The following is an 18085-nucleotide window of genomic DNA, read 5'->3' on the forward strand; positions in this document are numbered from 1 at the left end:
TCAGCAGCTTTCAAATGTCCAGTTTCCGAAACAGAAAGGTGAGTTACAAGAGAAAACCCTTCATGTATCTGTATCAGCAGTTACATTATCAGCAGTTAAATGTTCCAGTTTCAGTAGTGGTCTTGAATGTCCCGGTCTAGTTCCCTCCGCAATTCTTGAATCACTTATATTTCACATTATTTGCATGAGCAACTTTTTCTACTGGCATGACATGCCCAGGTTCTCCATGGCACTGGCTCGCTTTTGTCGAGTATGACAATGATTTACAGCATTAAATAGTTCTTAATACGCTGCCTTTGTAAATCACTGACCATCTTTACGTTTGTGCTTCAGGATGAACCAGACATCTACTCAGAAGAACACAAGGAATGAAGCCCAACTTCAACAATTGAGCTCCTCATAACCTGTATTTATTGCTCATTAACTCACTGCCATGCCAACCATAGGAATGCTGGTCGCCCTACTCCCTCTAGCGGTTGAGGATGCAAACACCGCCGCGTGCACATCGGATTAAATGTGGAAAAATGGCCAATTTAAAAGTCTGTGTTCTTTCAATACAAATGATGAAATATACCACCATTATGTTCCCAAAGACTTTTATTTTTCAAGCTACAATTAAAGAAAACAATATCAGACTGCAGAAAATATAGATTTTGCTTCGGTATTTTCTCTCTTCACTTTCACATATGTACAGTTGTCAAAGAACAGGATATGTACACAGAATTTAAGTTGTAGAGAGAGTGCAACTGCTACTGGAGAACAAGACTCTCCCACCAACAAAAGAAAAAGCACATGGTAAAACCAAACAACATAAACAAATGCCACAACCTACGCAGCGTCAACTTATTTTCTGTACACTACAACTTTGTTCTCGATGTGAGACAATCTTATGTCCATTCTCTGATGCGGGCGCATCCCTAATCCCGCTGTTCAGAAAGCTAAGAAATAAACAATTATATGAAAACAGAAAAAAATTATTTTTTACAACCATTCCTAAACGAGCCTCAGAGCTACTGATCTTTGTAACGCGCCGCCAAACCATTCGTCTTCCAGCAACATTACGCCCTCACGTCAGATGAGTTTTTTAAAACATGGAAAACTAAAACCGCACATGAAACAAAGACATCAAAATTTAACAGCTTTCAATGTAAATGTTGTTCATGGTAAATGGCTATCATTGATTAAACAAGCCAGACAGGAAGAAACATTAAGCGCTCAATCATGAATGTACACAGCTACATGCCAAGTACAGATTTAAATCAGCCGAAGCCCATCGGGTCCCAAATACCACCCATATATGCAGAGGGGTGGTATTTGGGTTTATATTTTAAAAGTGCACTGCCGCAAGACTTGTCTGTGTGCAATTTGAGACGTAGCAATTTAGATACAATTGCAGATGAAAAAAAATAAAATAAAAAGAATAAATGTTGACAGATTCTATGAATTTAAAGATCACTTTTTTTTTCCAGGAGAGTGAAATCTCTCCACGTTAAAGTTCAGTGATCATCACTGACGACCAAAATGCAAACTCAAAAATAAATCGCCAAAATACGATGAAAAATAAAAACTCGCTCCTCATCCGACTCTATGACATACATTGAGACAAATAACTTGGGTGACTTGTTCCATCCTTTACGCAATAAATGTTGCCAATGTGTAAAACTTGCATTGATTGGAAAAGTTGAAAGGAAATGGGCATTAACGGGAAATTTAACTTCTTGAGATACTAAGGGAAATGTTTACTGATTTGTCAATATCCTCAAGAAATAATTTACAACTCAAAATGCAGCGACAGTGGATATGAGATTAAATGTGACGGTGTATGTGCACATCACCAGCACGGTATACAACAATAAAGCCAATTAATGAAGCAATCATTAGTAACCAATAAATGAGTCTCCATAGTTACTGTTGCCTGATGTCCAGTTCTTCACAGTAGCCAAAAAAAAACCCGAAAAGAAAACAAAAACGCGAGGGGATAAATAAGAATGGTTGTGATTGTCAAAAGAAATCCTACAAACTGACAATATAGTTGCCATCCATGTGATAATTTAGGCTGTTTTGGCTGTAGGCATAAAAGAAAACAAGTGTCAAAGAGGACAGCAACAACAGGGTGGGTGCTCCATGTCCCTCCCATCCTCTTTAGGTCTAGGGGTCTTTTTTGTGTCCAGACCGCCTCAAGTCCCTGCACTTGTGGCAGTAAAAGATGTCTGGAACGTTTGACTTCTTGATCTTTGCACACGACAAGTGCACCCAAATGCCGCACTGGTTGCACTCGATCATCGGCCGTCCTGCAAATGGCTTCCCACAGTAACAGGTGATCAAGTCCCATGAGTCATCCCCTGTGTTGACAAAGGAGAACACAGTTAGGAGACATTATCGCTGGTGAAAAGAAACAAGTTTGTTTTGAAATTACACATTTGATTATTAGATGTAGGCCAAAGTTGATCTGAATAAATGTGTTATTTAAAAAAAAAAAAAGAAGGGCAAAAAACATTCTTCATACCTGACTCCACCATAATGTCTTCGTCGGCGATCCAGGTCTCACCCTCACTGGAGCTCATCTCTTCCCTGATGGACTCGTCCGGCTGCATTTTCCCCAGCCCCTGTATGCTCGGGGTGGAGCCCCCGTGTTCCGTCAGCTCCTCCCTGGCGGGTCGTACCTCTGTGTGTGTATGCTGAACCTCAGAGTCCGTCTCACTTTGAGCAGTGGAACTTTTAAGCTTCTTAGGCTTTGGCTGTTTTGAGTTTTTGCTGCGTTTGATGCGAGCCCTTTTCTCCCCTTCGCTGCTGCCGCTATCTGCAGCCGTCATGCCGGAACCCAGCGACAGCTTTTTCAGCTTCTTGTCTTTCTTGCGCTCGGCCTTCGTGTTGACCTGGCTCTCGTACAGGGAGTCTTTAAGGCGCATCTTGTCCAGCAGAGTGCTGTCAGAGTGCATGCGGCGAATACTTTTGCCCTTATTTGCTCGAGCTTTCCGAACAAACGTGTGGATGGTGTGGATGTTGGAGCTTCCGTCTGCCCAGGTGTTGCTGCTGCCTCCACCGCCTCCATCCACCGACAACCCTGAACTGTGTGCAGAGCTGGATGATGTTGGAGACCATGAATTTTCCTGCAAGGCAACAAGGGGAAAAAAAGCATTTTTAGTAACCAGAGCAAGGCACGCAATAAGCGCACGTCCTAACATCCACGGTGACATTCAGAGCAGCGTACCTCTTTTGGACTGGGGATGTAACCAGCGTACGCCAGGACGAAGCTGCAGAACTTGTTGAAGTCCTCAACGGTCCTCTTTTTCCGCTCTGGGGGCTACAACAAGCACATACCGTAGTTTAGGAACATGAAGGTAATACACGCATGTAATAATAAATAATAAAAAAGCTCCATTAACACAAAGCTCAAAGCAACATTGCACAGTACTCACCAATGGTTCCGTTTTGCACGTTAACAGTGAATCTAGTGGAGAAGAAAAACAAAGCTGTGAGTTACAAGTGAACCAGCCTGGATGAACTCAGTTTCGCGCACACAATAACCAGCACTCGGCTGCCCCGGGGTCCGTCGAGGCGCATGTGGACTGACGATAGCTTAGCTTGCTAACACGGCGCAGCCAGCTCATCGGGGTTATCGGCGGCGGTGGAGAGATCGTCAAAGAGACGCGTTTGTTTACCGACGTTAACTTGACTGACTGATGTCTCCGGTGACGGTTTGAGCAGGCAGTGAGACAGACAGGTCCCCGGACCGTAGCGCTCCTTCCCCCCGGTCTGCCAACAACCGCAACCGGTGTCACTTGATCAGCATCACCTGAACTTCGCGCAAAGTCTGGATATTTCAGCATTAAGCACAGATAACAGTTTACCGATTTAACGGTACGTCCCAGGTCATTTGGCGACTTTTGTAAAAACGGGGTCGCTCATAAAAAGCTCAGTTTTTTTAAAAACTGTTGTATTGTCTGGAGATGCTACCGGCTAACGTTAGCGGACTCCTTGGGAGGAAAAGCTAAGCGCAAGTTTGGAGACGAATGCAATCAGGGTCGCGACTAGCGAGAGTTTCTCAACGCCTAATATACTATTCGCGTCGCATTTCAACTCTGTATTGCCACTGGGTCACTCTGATGAGAGTTAACTTGAGCCGACAAGCAGCCTCCGGAGCGGCTAGCTCGTCACGCTGGCTGTCTAGAAATGGAAGTGGGAGGCTTATTAGCACCGTTAGCTCGACGCTAGCCAGGTGTCACGTTTAATCGGCTAAAACTCGTGCACAAAACAGCGGTTTTCGTAGGTGACAGGCGGTGAAATGTGTCAAAAAAGCTGCCGCGGTTGAGCGTGTTTTCTGCGAGGGGGTCGTGCGTCCATCTCCTCACCACGAACGTTAGGCTCGATGGATCGGCGCGTTAACGAGCTAACACAACATACGTTCACATTAGCAAGTCAACTGCTTTGATCGTTAAACTACTACGACCACACACTGTTCACTTTATCACAACTTTCGTGGCATTTCGACGACAACCCACAAGTTGGTGTGTTATTAATACAGCGCACGCAACTGGAGGTAACACCAACGGAGGACACAACTTGCGGGACGACAGCTTCATCTTAATGTCCGAGAAATACAACACATTTTTCAACAGAGGACAGATTCGCGTCCCGCGGGAGTAGTTCGTGTAACAGCTCGCGGGGTGGTACCGGGGAAACATACCTTGGTGCTCAGACATTATGTCAAGCATTGTCGCCTCACCGACAAGGCCCCGATCCAAGAAACAGAAGCAGCAGGCGAGCTAGCCGGAGAGTAGCGGCCGTCGCGCTGTGCTTCCCCCGGCGTGGCTGCACCTTACCGCCGGGGAACTTCAGCAGCAACAAGCCACGGGTGCGAAAGACACTCGTCCTCGCAAATACTACACTGTGGGTCGAAGTTGTGAGATTCCCTCCCGGGGGATCAGTTACAGCAGCACACGTTAACGTACCACAAGCAAACCGCCTCTGAACTGTCGCTTACTAACGTTATTAGCCGACAAAATACTAATTCCTCTGTTGCTTAACGAGCTCGCTTTTCTTCAGCACTACATTTATATAACCCTGTGTAATAAAGTGGAGCAAAATCGTTTTAAAAAATCCTTAGATTTGTCTTGATGTAGGTCCGTAACGCGAACTTCTCCGATGAAGTTTTTTTTTTCGTATCTTCGCACACAAAACGACTGGAGTTTTGACTTTATTCCGCACGGTCTTCTCCGTGCGCGGCAGAAACCTCTTGAGGCTGCCAGCGTAGTGTGTCGCGCGGGGCATGTTGGGTAACGTAGTTCATCAGGCAAGTCATTCACCCGACCAGAAGGTGTCGAGGAACTACATTTCCCACATATGATCAATAACACACCAAGGGGAACTCTGGGATGCGATGTTTTTTAACCGGTAGACTCCTATCAGGCTGTCCAGCGAAACATGTTGGACAGACAACACGTTATTTACATTTATATGAGCGTCTGCGTCTTTGTCGCTTGACAGTCTGACATTTGAGAGATGTCGTTCTTCTTCGGTTGAATTCCTGAGCTCTTCGTTATATTTGTGCCATGGTATCCACGTTTAAATAGGTAGAGAATCAGAGGCATGCTAACTAGTTGAAGCTAGCTGGATCTTTACGATTGATTTCCTTTCGCGAGACAATGTTGACTGAATTGTTGCAAGGCACTGAAGCTGGAGGGTTTCTCATAATTCAAGGTAAGTGCTTTAAATGTTATGAATTCAATCTAAATTTGCGAACAATAACTAATCTGAACCGCAGCAATAGCAAGCAGTAAAGCCATGTTATTTATATGCATTGTTAGATTCTGCTAGTTATTCTGGTAGACATCTCCTGAAGAGCTTCATCAATGCTGCATTAAACAGGTATTTAAATACATGTATATGTGACTGTTTGGTTGTGGATGTTCAATCAAGTATAAATGTCCATTAAAGTTATGTATTTACCTCAAAAACAAATTAGCAATTGAACAAAATATATGTTTTTAGGGAAGAAGCTGTCCATGTCCTTGGCTTTGAGGTCAGTGAAGAAGAGCTGACAGAGGGACTGATAGGATCACCTGTTCAGAGGTAATTACTATTAGTGCTGAAATAAGTAGTCCATCTACTTCGACATTGGTGAATCATTAAAGTCACGTATCAAGCAAAATGCAAGATTCACTGGCTCTATTTTTTGCAGTGTTGCTTATCTTAATTTGGTATCTTTCTAAATAGAAGATTGACTGCTAATCATCTGTTTTTGTCATTTCAGGTTACACTTTCACAATGCCTATTCAGACCCCCTTGGCTGGACTGATCAACCAGGTTTCACAGTTCACCAGTTCTGTTTGGAGGAACTGACACGCCTGGTCAAGCAAACATCACACCCCAAACCAGCTACCTTAGTGATTGACTCTCTTTCATGGATATTGAGACACGTCGGTGCCCCTGCTGTCTGCAAGACTCTTCAGCAACTTCGAAAAGGTGATAAATCATAACCATAATGTGTGAATATGTTAATGCATGCATCAGCATGATGTCACACGTTTGTTTGTAATGTATTGGTACTGAAGCGATGACATCCAGGCAGTGAGAATCATTTCAATGTTTTCTTTGCATATCAATAAGGAGGAATTAAACAATCAAATATTTATCCAAAGAACCACACAAGGCTTGTGTGAAAAAATCTACCTTCATGGCGGACTTGTTTTAGAATAAAGTGGAACTCTGGGACCATGCAGTCTTTACCCCTATTTAAGGGTCTTTTTCTGTGTTTTCATCAGGGGGGGCTGTCAGAGCTATTATGGGTCTGCTCCATGTGGATATGCATCAGAGGGGTACTGTGGGAAATGTATGCCACTTGGCCACTTCGGTCATCACTGTAGCACCTGGGACGAAGGGAGACGAAGCTGTGGCAAAGATAACAAAGCGCTCAAAATCGGGGAAAGTTGTGCAAGACGTAAGCAGTGTTTTCTTTGGGATTTGTAGTTCTGTTACTGTTAAAAATAGTACTGTTGATAACTTCGTTTGTTGTCCTTAGGAGGAGTTTTTCAGCATCAAAACTGATCTCACAGTCGTAATACAGAGCATGTCCAGCCAACTTGGACACAAGCAGGCGGACCCTGAGGAATCAGAGGTGCAATACAACACACTTAACACCTTCAAAACATAAACAGATACATATAATAAAGATAGGACTAAGATATGGCAGAAATAAAAAATATCCTTTTTCTGTTTCTAATAGACGGACCCAACCGCTAACTTAACCTTCAACCTACGACTATCGAATACAGAGCGTGAGGCCAAACAGAAACTTGCACTGCCCTTTGTCTTCAGCAAAGAGAAGTAAGAAACTTTTCCACACTTATCAGATTTTTCAATTTTCTATATATTTTTTTTTTTACACAGCCCTTTTTCTCTTACAGGAAAACAGCTCTGCTCCACTCAAGCCCAGGTTCAGGACGAATTCTGTATGAACCGGATGCTAACGATGACTACGACCAGGAGGATCCTGATGATGATCTTGATGTGTAGGCTTCGGCACGAAACCCACTGAAGGCACAGAGGCTCCTCGTTTCATGTCCTCCTTGCTTTTCGTGCCACTGAGTCGTTTTCAGTCGTGAAGATTGAAATATTGCGGCCATCTCATGGAGTTTTGAAGAAAGAATATAATGTAAAATATTTCTGTAAGAAATCTGTATGCTGTTTATAAAATGGTTTTATCCAAAGGTGGTTTCTAAAGTTATTGATCAACTTTATTTTTTCAAATATATTGTTGAAAAAAACAAGTCTTTTATCCAACAGTTAATACCACACTTTGATTAGTCATAAAATTGAATGTTGTACATTTTATGTTTGAGCTATAGCAACGTCCAATTGACTCTTTACACCAGGATTTGGTGCAGTGGATCCCAAAATAAAAAGTGATAAGAAAGTAAAATATTCTGTTAAGCAATTCTTTTTATTTTTTGACTTCAAAATATAATTCCGGGATGCTTTGCCTAAGTGTAAAAATCTCTCAAACATAATCACTCTTAAGTAAATTCAGACCTTTTCATACATTATTGATAGTAATATTCAGGATATTCATTGATTATGGATAACTTATTTTCATAATTGTATCTTATTTTATTGTTAATGACCATTTTGGATTCCTTCATGGGCTTTGACATATCTCAGTGAATGTGCCAGGTCTAATTGTATAACATAATTATTATCTAGTAGTGGAACCTCTTACCATTATAAATAACACCATTAGTGCTATTTGCATGACAGTGTCATGTGGGATCGTTTACTAGTTTCCTAAAAGTTTGAAGTAATTCACGAGGTGTAAAGTACACTTTTTGCCCACTGCAGTGTCCCACGTGTCTTCCGACAGCAGTTGTAAAAGCTGTCCCTGCTATAAGAATAAAATCTGTGTGTATAGAATATACACATCCACACAGTCATGTCTTTTTATGATGTGATTGTTTTACAACGTTGAACCGGGGACGAGCTTTTTTGGACCCCGAGGATTGTCATCAATCACGCTCCTGTCAAAATGTAAGCAACACTTTATGTACACACACAAATCCGGACATCGTGTCGGTGTTAAACTGTACCACAAACACACAAACAGCAGCTGAACAATGACAGCGCGCGCAATAAAAACGGGTTATTTTTCTCACGCGCTCGTCCACGTCTGTTTATTTCCTCTCCACGTGGACGTGCTGCGCGCCTCCACAGGATTCCTCGCGGAAGTGACGGAGAGGCGGCGATGGTGGCTCGCAGATTCATTCCGGATTTCCACCGGAATACAAACTGATTTTAACCGGTCCGGTTAGACTTTGTGGGAACTTTTGTGAAGCCGACCGTCTTCCGACGCCGCGCAGAGGACAGTCGCGGTCAACCGGCGCCTGACAACGAGCCACCCCACTGCCTTTTCGGGGGGATATTTTACTCCTAGGTTCAAGGTGGTCACCCTGTCGAGCTAGCGGTAGCTCGGCGGCTACGAGCTAACGCTGGTCGGTACACGGCTAGCTCCCGGGCTGCGTGCTAAGGTCCACACAGCGGCGGCTCGTCGAGCGGCAGCGGCTCTCCCCCCTCTCTCTTTTTTTTTTTTTCGACCACGTCCTCGTTCGTCTTTCAAAGCTGCGATGCGGATGAACTCCATTTGACGCTAAATGTGCCACAAGTGTGCAGAGCGAGGTACTCACACGTTTGCTTGGCCTCGTTAGTTTGAATCGCTAGTTTGGCGGCTGTGGCTAAAGACGGGGTTTGACTCCTCACGAGCACGCAAGTCGCCCCCACCACCACCACCAGCTCTTCCTCCTCCACCTCTCGCAGGGATTGTTCCGACAACTGAGGGGCAGAAGCGGGCCACCGACTGAGGATTGGAAGTGTGGTTGCTTCGGGGGTCTTTGCGTGCTCGTCAACATGCTGAAGACCCGGCAGTGTTTACTTGGCATCCGCATGTTTCTCGGCGTAACGTCGCGAATATGGGGCTTCATCATGTACATCCTCAGGAAGCACCTACGGACGGTGAGAAAGGGGGTTTGGGGAAGACATTTGGCAGATGTGTGTGTGTGTCTGATTGTGTGTTTGTGAGAGAGACACACACACACACACACGTGAGCGAAGTATTTACGTTGCCACGGGTCTCGTGTGCCTAATCATTACTGTTCAGATCGCATCCACCATGAGGGGGTCTGCTGGCTCTCAGACTCCATGTGTGTCTCACCTGTGCAGTCATAGTGTCTCATTATGTGCATCCACCGTGATGGTTGTGCCAAATATTCAGAAAATGTGTGACCAAAATCCCACCGGCTGAGTAGCACGAGCCTCCCACTCGATAACACCAGTGTCAAATGTATTGCTCCATCATTCAGCATAAAGATGGCCAGGGGCATCTCCAGCTCAGAGGAGAGGAAGAGTGTCAAGCCATTTGCAATACAAGAAGTACAAGAAGTGCCACACAGGAAGTTAAAGTGCACTAAAATGTACAACCGCAATATAACTTGTTTTTTAAAATAAATATATCGTTATTGTTTTTAGGTGGTTCCTCGTTTAAGCGGGAAGATGTCAGAAAATAGTGTAGAAAACCAAAGTCTGTTCAAGGAGATATTAAGTTACGCTAAAAATGATGTTGAACAAAGAAAACGAGAAACTCCTCACATTTGTGCAACCATAAACATATTATGTTATTGCATTTCTATTGATTATCAGTTGGTCAACTAATCGATCGATAGACCAATTGTTTCAGCTCCTGAATAGTGCATTAATGTCTCTGTTTGTGTGAACAAATGTCTCATTCAATTAGTGGAAACCTCCCACATTCAAATGCTGCATTTGAAGAGCAGCCAGCACAAGTCTGCAGGTCACCTTGCACACAATGGACATGGCATTTAAGGTGTCAGAAGCCACCTGCCTGTAACTTAGACACGCTCGTGTTGTTGAGTCGTCGTTAATAGACGTGCATATGTGGTGTAATATGAGCGGACTTCGACTCGAGCTCGGTATCTACTCCACAAAGCTCGGGGGGGAATGCCCTGTGCGCCGTAATACGCTCGGCTGGTTGAGGTTTTGTTTGGAGTTTATCGTGCGGCAGTGAGACTCGCTGGCTGTCAACCGGCCCTGAGAGAGAAGTCCAGTCCATGTGGCTGAAGAGAGAGGGATTACGTCGGCACAGAGACTGTACTGTTCTCTCTCCCGCCCTCCGTTTCCCTCAATCTCGCCCCCAGTTGTGCTCTGCTGTTTGCACTTTGTACACTGGAACAATGTGGTGCTCCCGATCGCTACTGTAGGTAGATGGCAGGTGGTATTATGAAAATCATGTATAACATGCGTTTAATGCCCATGTGTTATAACCATGACAACCTCTTCTATCTCATAAGATCATGCTGTTGTCTGAGTAAGATGGGGCTCGAGGTGTTTCCGTTTGGAGAAGATCACAATCCATTAAGGGACCTGTTCAAACATTTAGATCAATAAAAGCTCTCTTGAATTATGAATATTAGGACCGGGTAATCTCATTGTCAGCAGATGCTTATCTCCTGCATGAGACGGTAACGGTGTGCAGCCGGGTGCTGAAACGATCTGCTTAAGCAACAGAAAACTGATCATCAATTGGACCCTCATCACACATATTACACTAACTTGTCTGGTTTTAGCTTTTCAACTGAAGAAATCTGCCATTTCCCACATTCCCTTTGCCTGTATCCTGGTTCCAGTCGCTCACATTCAAGGGCTAGCTGCTTTTCACACTTACACATCGCTACTCGCTGAAGATTAAACGTGTTTAGTTGCTGTTCGTTGGTTTGGAGGAAAAGGACTCTGTCTGAGTTTGCAGGCCTGCGGTCCAGAAGGACGCTCCTGGAGGTGCAGAGAGCTGAGTCCAGGGTGAGGTTCCCCCGTGGCACCAATAGGCTTCCCCCGAGTGAACTCTGCCAGGCAGCAGCAGGGAGGGCCCTCAGAGGGAGGCCCGGTCCAAGCCTTAGGGACCACGGCTCAGTCAAAGTCACCCTGCACGTCTCTGTTTCTGGTTGTGCCCCGCGCTCCACTGACACCCACTGACAGCTGGGGGGGATAGAAATAGCCCCGTGAAGAAAAGTGCATCGGCCCCTGGTCAAGAGTGGCACTGGACTTGAGCAGAGTAAGGAAGTTACAAAGCAGGAGTCACGGGGTGGATGTTTCCGTGGATGTCCCCTCTCTATTCTCTTGACTCGCCGCCGATGTGCAGCAAAATAAGAGCTCTGATTTCCCCAAATATGTATTGTTTGAAAATGTCCTGTCAAACGCGTGACGTGTGCAGGAGGAAATGAAAAGACACACACTTGAAATGTAACCGCGGTGCAGTTAAGTCATGGCTCGCTGTATTTGTGTACGGCGTGTTGTTTTAACAGAGATCGGTTTACGGTTTGACTGACTTTCATGTGTCTTGTTCTTTTACAGATAATCCAGTATCAGACGGTGCGATACGACACGTTGCCTCTGTCGCCTATCTCCAGAAACAGACTCAGTGAGTACATGATATGACCGCTCAGCCAGTCTAGGACTGCAGCATTTGTGATGCTAAAGTATCACAAAATAAAAGAGCTGATGTCCCAAATACTTATTTTGTATATATACTGATGGATAACAAATGCTGCTTTTACCCAGACGCAATTGTTTAATTTTATTGCGGTAACAATACACGGGTGAGACGCGACCGCAAAACATTTGAAATGTGGTAATTTAAGTACGAGTTAGACCAGTCTGTCGAGTCAGGCGATTGTGCAGGAAAACAGACGTGTGCTCGACCTCGTTCTCGAGACCTTCTTGTCCTCCGAATACATGAACATCGTGCGTATTTCTGGACCAATAAACTTCACAGGACTCTGATAATATTCCTTCTTCACATGGAGACGAGTGCGTGGCCTGTCGGTCAAAGCCGAGTGTGTTTATTGCGGTAGATCAAGTGGCTGGATGCAAACCGCCGTATTTTCTCTCAATTGTTTCATCCAACCCGTGACGCTGCATTGGTCCGTTATTGTGTGGTCGCTTGGCTTTTTTTTATAGCTTACCGTCAAAGATTGTTTTTTGCATTTGGATCATTTGCATGAAGTTTGGCTCCTCTAAAGGGTAGAGCGATAACACTTTCTTTACAATTGAAAGCCAAACAAGCGTTACAAATAACAAGTGATTTCGCTGTGGCACTTCAAAGGAAATGTCAGTCTGTTGCGCAGCTTTAAATGTGCTTTGTGAAATAAACGTAATGACTCCCAAAGCAAATACAGACGCTTCCCAAACCACCACTAATCCACAGCATCCCTGCTAGATATTTAATAGGGTAGTGCAGATCTGTAATTGTATTCCATCCATAGGTGGGAAGGAAAGCAACATTTAACATTGTAATTATATCTGGTACCACTGTGAGAGAAGGCTGCCCCCCTCATGCAAACACCCGCATCTGTGATGAAACCCTACCGACCGTACACCAATCTGGTTCATCAGCACTAAATGTAACACATTCAGCAACGAAGGCGACGAGTCGTAGCCAATCAGAGGCTCAGAAGGGCCGCACCGGCTTTGCAAAATGCGGATGGGAGGGATCAAACTACCCTAAATTTCGAGTTAAGCAACTGCCAATGGCTGTGACATGGATAATTTGGCATGGGGGTGCGAGGGCGCTCTCTTGCACACGTATTGCTAGTTGTTGAAGCTACTGGTCCCATTGGTAGCGTGCCGAGGGTCGCCTCCACCTGAACTCGTGCAAAAATGCCAAGGATGTGGAACCAGTACTGCATTGTCTAAATAATGTCTGCCATCGTGGATTCCACTGCACCGCGAGCCTTTCCGAACAAAGAGGTAGCAGATGTACTGTGTCTCAAGACCTGTTACCAGAATGTTAACGAGGCGCTAAGCCGCTGTGTGACGCAAACGGCTATTGTCCCAAAAGAGCGTTTGAGTAAAACGGTGAATGATGGCAGCGGGTTAAAGTCAGGATCCGCCCAGCACGCGGGGGCATGGGGGCCACAAAAAAAAAGGGAATAAATGTGGCGTCCTTCTCTGGCTAAAGTGACGAAATGTATTTGTGGTGTTGAAGTGGAGAGGAAAGCCACAATTTAGACGAGAATGGCCGGCTGTGTGCGCTCTGAATGAACTTGTCTGTCGAGACCTCATTTAAAGGCACCCTCTTGACTTTCAATTCACTTTCACTCTCCTCGCCTCTCACTCACTCCAGAGGCTTCAGCTGGAGACCCAGGTCCGGTTTCAAGTGAACGAGTGATTCCTTTGGCTGTAAATGGGTCGTGCTGCATGGAGAGCGCCCGCCAGCCCCCTGATTGAGAAGTGTAACAATATTTTCAGTTCATTATAAAACTATGGCGGCGTTAAATGGATTATGGCCGCCAGAGTCTCGGTAATTCACAGAACAGAAAAGCGGGCGCAGAAAAAGCTTTTAGGAGGTTGGAGCCACACCTTCTGGAAGTCCTGACTGCCTCCCAAATGTGTTTTAATTTCTATTTATTTTTGGGGATTTAAATTGCAGCGCTCGTCCCCCAAAAGTAAAGCATGCTTGCAAATGGAGCACGGCATCGGGAATCCAAAGAGAGGATACCGAGTGCCATCGCCTTGTATTTAAAAAATTAAAAAAAGTCCAACTAGGAGTGAGACCGACATTAAGTAGCCCAGTAGCACATTTACAAAATGTTGTTGCACAAATGGAATGAAGCGAAACAGTTCCCCAAAGATCCAGTCGTGATTTATAAAGTAACACAATGTCTCTAAACCGTACGTTAAAAAACCCGTCTTGTATCTAGATATCATTTAAACGGATCACATTTACACCTGGTTTTGTTTTGCTCTGTCGAGTTCAACTGAAGGGGTCGAGTGAGCGATTAGATATTTCTGCCCGTTAGTGATGTCATGTTTTTTTAATACCGGCCTGTTATGAGAGCCAATCGACACCGGACAACCCGCACAAATATACGTTGATCAACCACGCACACGAAAAGAGGACTGTTAGTTCTTTAATGTATACAACTGCAACATACAATTCTAACAATTTAAGTAAATGTCTTATTAAATTGAAACTGATTTTTAAAAGTGGTGTAAACCCGTTGTGCGATTTCTCGCGTCACCTCATTTGTCCCCGTGAGCGGGTTCCTTGTGTTTGCCTGTCCACGTCCTACAAGTGTCCACCTCTTGTGATAAACTCCAGATGCAGTAAAGAGGAAGATTCTGGTTCTGGACCTGGACGAGACGCTGATCCACTCTCACCATGACGGCGTCCTCAGACCCACAGTGAGGCCTGGCACGCCGCCAGACTTCATCCTCAAAGTACGAGCGTTCGGCCGCGCACTGTGTGCATGTCGGAACGCACGTGTGCATCCGAGCCTCAACGCCGTCTTCTCTTCTCTCCGTGCAGGTCGTCATCGACAAGCATCCAGTCAGATTCTTCGTGCACAAAAGGCCGCATGTTGACTTCTTTTTAGAAGTGGTGAGTGTCAACCCGTGATCGATGTCCCCGTTTGTGCGCTTTGAGTCCAGAATAAGACGGAAGGGAGCGGTGACGCACGATGGACTCGAAACGTCTCGTCTCACGTCACCTGACTTGTCTCTGCCATCGCTCTGTCGCTCAACTATATTTGTTTCAGAAAATGATCCCGTGTGACTTACTGTGACGTTTGAATTCATACTGTTGTGTGTGTGTGTGTGTGTGTGTTTGTGTGTACAGGTGAGCCAGTGGTATGAGCTGGTGGTTTTCACAGCCAGTATGGAGATCTATGGCTCCGCAGTGGCCGATAAGCTGGATAATAATAGGAACATCCTGAAACGCAGATACTACCGGCAGGTGCTGCTCTAAACTATTCAGCGCATTGTTTGGGCTTTGTCATCCCGTCTGTCGTATGATGTCGCTTCATTTCCTCATTTTTGTGTTTTTTTTCCCCTCAGCATTGTACATTGGATCTAGGTAGTTATATTAAAGACCTGTCTGTAGTACACGATGACCTGTCCAGTATTGTCATCCTGGACAACTCGCCTGGTGCTTATCGTAGCCATCCAGGTAAGACTTAAAGTCCTCGCGTAAACTTGTTTTTCGATGTGTGTACATTTTGCTGCTTGAATTCTGTGCACATCCGTCGAGTCGTACAAGGTCAAATGACGCTTCATCTTACACACGTCAACCTTGTGATGACACAAGAAGCGTCTGAATAACTGAGCCATTTATTTCTCAGGACAAGGCTCGTATTGTAACTGTTGTAACGGCACATTAAATCTGTAATTCCTCTCCGCGCTCGGTGTCTTTAACAGAGCAGCATAACATCACATCCGTCCTTTTCACTAACATGCCTGACTTGTTTTCTGCCCTCCAGACAATGCAATACCCATCAAGTCCTGGTTCAGCGACCCTAGTGACACAGCACTTCTTAACTTGCTGCCTATGCTGGATGCACTAAGGTAAAGTTAGCAGGAAAACTCTTAACTGTCTGTAATCAAATGATCCGAGGTGTAATTCAAGGGGTAAGCTAATGGCTGCAGCTGACTACATTATTATCGTCTTAAACAGCTGTCAAATTCTCATTTTGTCTACGATGACGGAAGGAAAAGACTTAATGATATTATTTTGAATAAGGCTATATTAAATGCTTCTTTATTTGCTTTCTTTCTGAGAGTTTCCAAATGTTGAGCTATCCCTTTAACGGCTCAGATAGTGACACCTTCAATGTCAGCGAGTTGAACGCCTGGGGCGGCTGTAGCTCAGTGGGTAAGGGGGTCGTCCTGCAACCCCAAGGTTGTCGGTTCGATCCCGGCTCTCCCCATTAGTTGCAAGTCGAAGTGCCCTTGAGCAAGGCACTGAACCCCCAATTGCTTCCCGGGCGCATCACTGCAGCCCACTGCTCCTTTATAACTAAGGATGGGTTAAATGCAGAGAACTAATTTCCCCTTAGGGATTAATAAAAGTATATATTCTATTCATTCATTCATTCTCTCTCTCTCTCTCTCTCTCCTAGGTTCACTGCTGATGTTCGCTCCGTCCTTAGTCGAAACCTCCACCAGCATCGACTGTGGTGATTGACTGAATCAAGAGGGGCGGGGCTTGTTGACCAGCCTCTTCCTCTCTGCCGCTTCCACCCTGCCCTCCGTTCCCACGCAGGCGACCCACCAGCCCTCTCTGAGCCTCTCAGACGTGTCCTGAGGAGATGAGGGTTTGGGTGACCGCCTGACACGGGATGAAATGTACGGGATCACCAGAGCCCAGAAACTACTGAGGGTGGGGGGGGGGGCAGCTTGTCTGTCTCTTTTTCTTCTTTTTGATTCTTTATTTGTATTTTTCTTCTCCCCCCCCCCCCCCCCCCAAAAAAAACAAAACGGAGCCTCTCTGCCTTATTGCTCCTGATACTGACTATTCGTATTGGAGGTGAGCTTGTCTACGAGAGTCGGAGTTTGCTTGCTGAATACGTTAACCCTTTTTAAACTTTTTTGAGAATCAGGAGGGAGGGGGAGAGGGGGAACAACAAAGACAATTCTACATTATTATTTTTCTTTCTTCTCCATCATCATCAGTCGTTGCACTTAAGCAGACAATTTATCAATTTACTGTCTTAACCTCAGTGCAACCGAGCCAGGGAAACAGAAAACAACCGCCCCCCCCCCCCCTTTTCTTTTCTTTTTTAGATCAACCTCACCCTTGGACGATAAATAATTGATTCCTGAGGTACGTTTATTCTCCCTAACCAAGAATGGATCAACTTACATGGTGAAATCGATGGACTTTTGCTTGCAACATACCATCCACAGGCATTTTTCTGGACAAATAGCCGAGCAGCCTGAGATTCTTTTTGTTTTTCAGCCATAACGTCACCGGTTTCCACAAAGCTCCAGGTGGAACTCTGAAAAAGACTTTACTGAAAATGAGAGGGAAAAAAAGACTGGCTTGAAACGATATGTGGACTGCCGTGCCGCCTTTCCATATCTGATTTTCTCTATTATGATATGTGATAATATGACTTCTGCAAACCACAACATTTCATTCTCCCCCTTTCGCAATCGGACGCCATCCTGATTTCATTGAATAGGAATTGCACTTACATTTTTTTTTTGTCCCCCTTCTTTTTTTTTTTTTGCAGTTGGTTTTGTATTTGATTCAAATTTGCAGCCTTCCTCGTTCAGTTTCCACCCGCTCGGCTTCCTGTATGGATTCAACTATTAGACCTTCTGTCTTTAAATGCCTTCTGAACAATGTCTTGTTGTCAAGGCTCACAACGGCTTCTTATTGGCTCTGTCTCCAGGTCTGTTACTAATAAAACACTTGTCAGTATCGGCCCATTATTATCCAGCTTGCTTTTGTTTTTTAAATCCACGTCATTCTGCAGCTTGTCGGCGGACCACTTTTACTGGGGGTGAAAATGAGTTTGAGTGGATTCCCACAGTTTCTTTCTCGAGGGAATTTGGTTGTTTTCTGCTAATAATCTGCTGCCATCATGTGGTGAGACGGGAAACTGCATTCGTCCACTCGGTATTCCTACCTGTATTTAATGTTGGTTCAGGTTTTCCCCCCAAAAAATACTCCTTTTTATCAAACCAGATATGAAGGGTTTTGTGTCTCTTCCAGAAGGGAGCAACATGGATGAACTGACCACTA

The 18085-nt window shown here is 44.9% G+C and overlaps 3 protein-coding genes across 3 annotated transcripts; 2 read left to right on the forward strand and 1 right to left on the reverse strand.

The window, feature by feature from the left end:
* Positions 1 to 579: 579 nt before the first annotated feature.
* On the reverse strand, positions 580 to 5269 carry phf23b (PHD finger protein 23b). The gene is made up of 5 exons (XM_056442963.1): positions 4688 to 5269; positions 3420 to 3451; positions 3212 to 3304; positions 2507 to 3110; positions 580 to 2342 (listed from the first exon to the last, which is right to left on the reverse strand). Exons 1-5 carry the CDS (start codon positions 4713 to 4715, stop codon positions 2149 to 2151), a joined length of 951 nt encoding a protein of 316 aa, XP_056298938.1. The 5' UTR covers positions 4716 to 5269; the 3' UTR covers positions 580 to 2148.
* Positions 5270 to 5406: 137 nt separating this feature from the next.
* On the forward strand, positions 5407 to 7709 carry elp5 (elongator acetyltransferase complex subunit 5). Its single transcript, XM_056442964.1, has 8 exons — positions 5407 to 5700; positions 5808 to 5868; positions 5992 to 6072; positions 6254 to 6465; positions 6765 to 6940; positions 7022 to 7117; positions 7226 to 7326; positions 7407 to 7709. The coding sequence occupies exons 1-8, from the start codon at positions 5646 to 5648 to the stop codon at positions 7513 to 7515; spliced, it is 891 nt and encodes a 296-aa protein (XP_056298939.1). The 5' UTR covers positions 5407 to 5645; the 3' UTR covers positions 7516 to 7709.
* Positions 7710 to 9232: 1523 nt separating this feature from the next.
* Positions 9233 to 17767, forward strand: LOC130211702 (CTD nuclear envelope phosphatase 1A). The gene is made up of 8 exons (XM_056442650.1): positions 9233 to 9501; positions 11911 to 11977; positions 14660 to 14778; positions 14867 to 14938; positions 15176 to 15292; positions 15394 to 15505; positions 15816 to 15900; positions 16455 to 17767. Exons 1-8 carry the CDS (start codon positions 9397 to 9399, stop codon positions 16513 to 16515), a joined length of 738 nt encoding a protein of 245 aa, XP_056298625.1. The 5' UTR covers positions 9233 to 9396; the 3' UTR covers positions 16516 to 17767.
* Positions 17768 to 18085: the final 318 nt, after the last annotated feature.

This window comes from Pseudoliparis swirei, chromosome 21 (assembly GCF_029220125.1).
Source record: "Pseudoliparis swirei isolate HS2019 ecotype Mariana Trench chromosome 21, NWPU_hadal_v1, whole genome shotgun sequence".
Lineage (NCBI taxonomy): Eukaryota > Metazoa > Chordata > Actinopteri > Perciformes > Liparidae > Pseudoliparis > Pseudoliparis swirei.

Excerpts from the sequence above, each read along its gene's own strand:
- phf23b (XM_056442963.1), bottom strand. The coding sequence starts at position 4,715 with ATGCTTGACATAATGTCTGAGCACCAAG. Across the intron at positions 3,305-3,419 it reads CGTGCAAAACGGAACCATTG|CCCCCAGAGCGGAAAAAGAG; the intron begins GTGAGTACTGTG and ends TGCTTGTTGTAG. Across the intron at positions 3,111-3,211 it reads ACATCCCCAGTCCAAAAGAG|GAAAATTCATGGTCTCCAAC; the intron begins GTACGCTGCTCT and ends GTTGCCTTGCAG.
- elp5 (XM_056442964.1), top strand. The coding sequence starts at position 5,646 with ATGTTGACTGAATTGTTGCAAGGCACTGAAGCTGGAGGGTTTCTCATA. Across the intron at positions 6,073-6,253 it reads ATAGGATCACCTGTTCAGAG|GTTACACTTTCACAATGCCT; the intron begins GTAATTACTATT and ends TTGTCATTTCAG. Across the intron at positions 6,466-6,764 it reads TCTTCAGCAACTTCGAAAAG|GGGGGGCTGTCAGAGCTATT; the intron begins GTGATAAATCAT and ends TGTTTTCATCAG.
- LOC130211702 (XM_056442650.1), top strand. The coding sequence starts at position 9,397 with ATGCTGAAGACCCGGCAGTGTTTACTTGGCATCCGCATGTTTCTCGGC. Across the intron at positions 9,502-11,910 it reads TCAGGAAGCACCTACGGACG|ATAATCCAGTATCAGACGGT; the intron begins GTGAGAAAGGGG and ends GTTCTTTTACAG. Across the intron at positions 15,506-15,815 it reads TGCTTATCGTAGCCATCCAG|ACAATGCAATACCCATCAAG; the intron begins GTAAGACTTAAA and ends TCTGCCCTCCAG.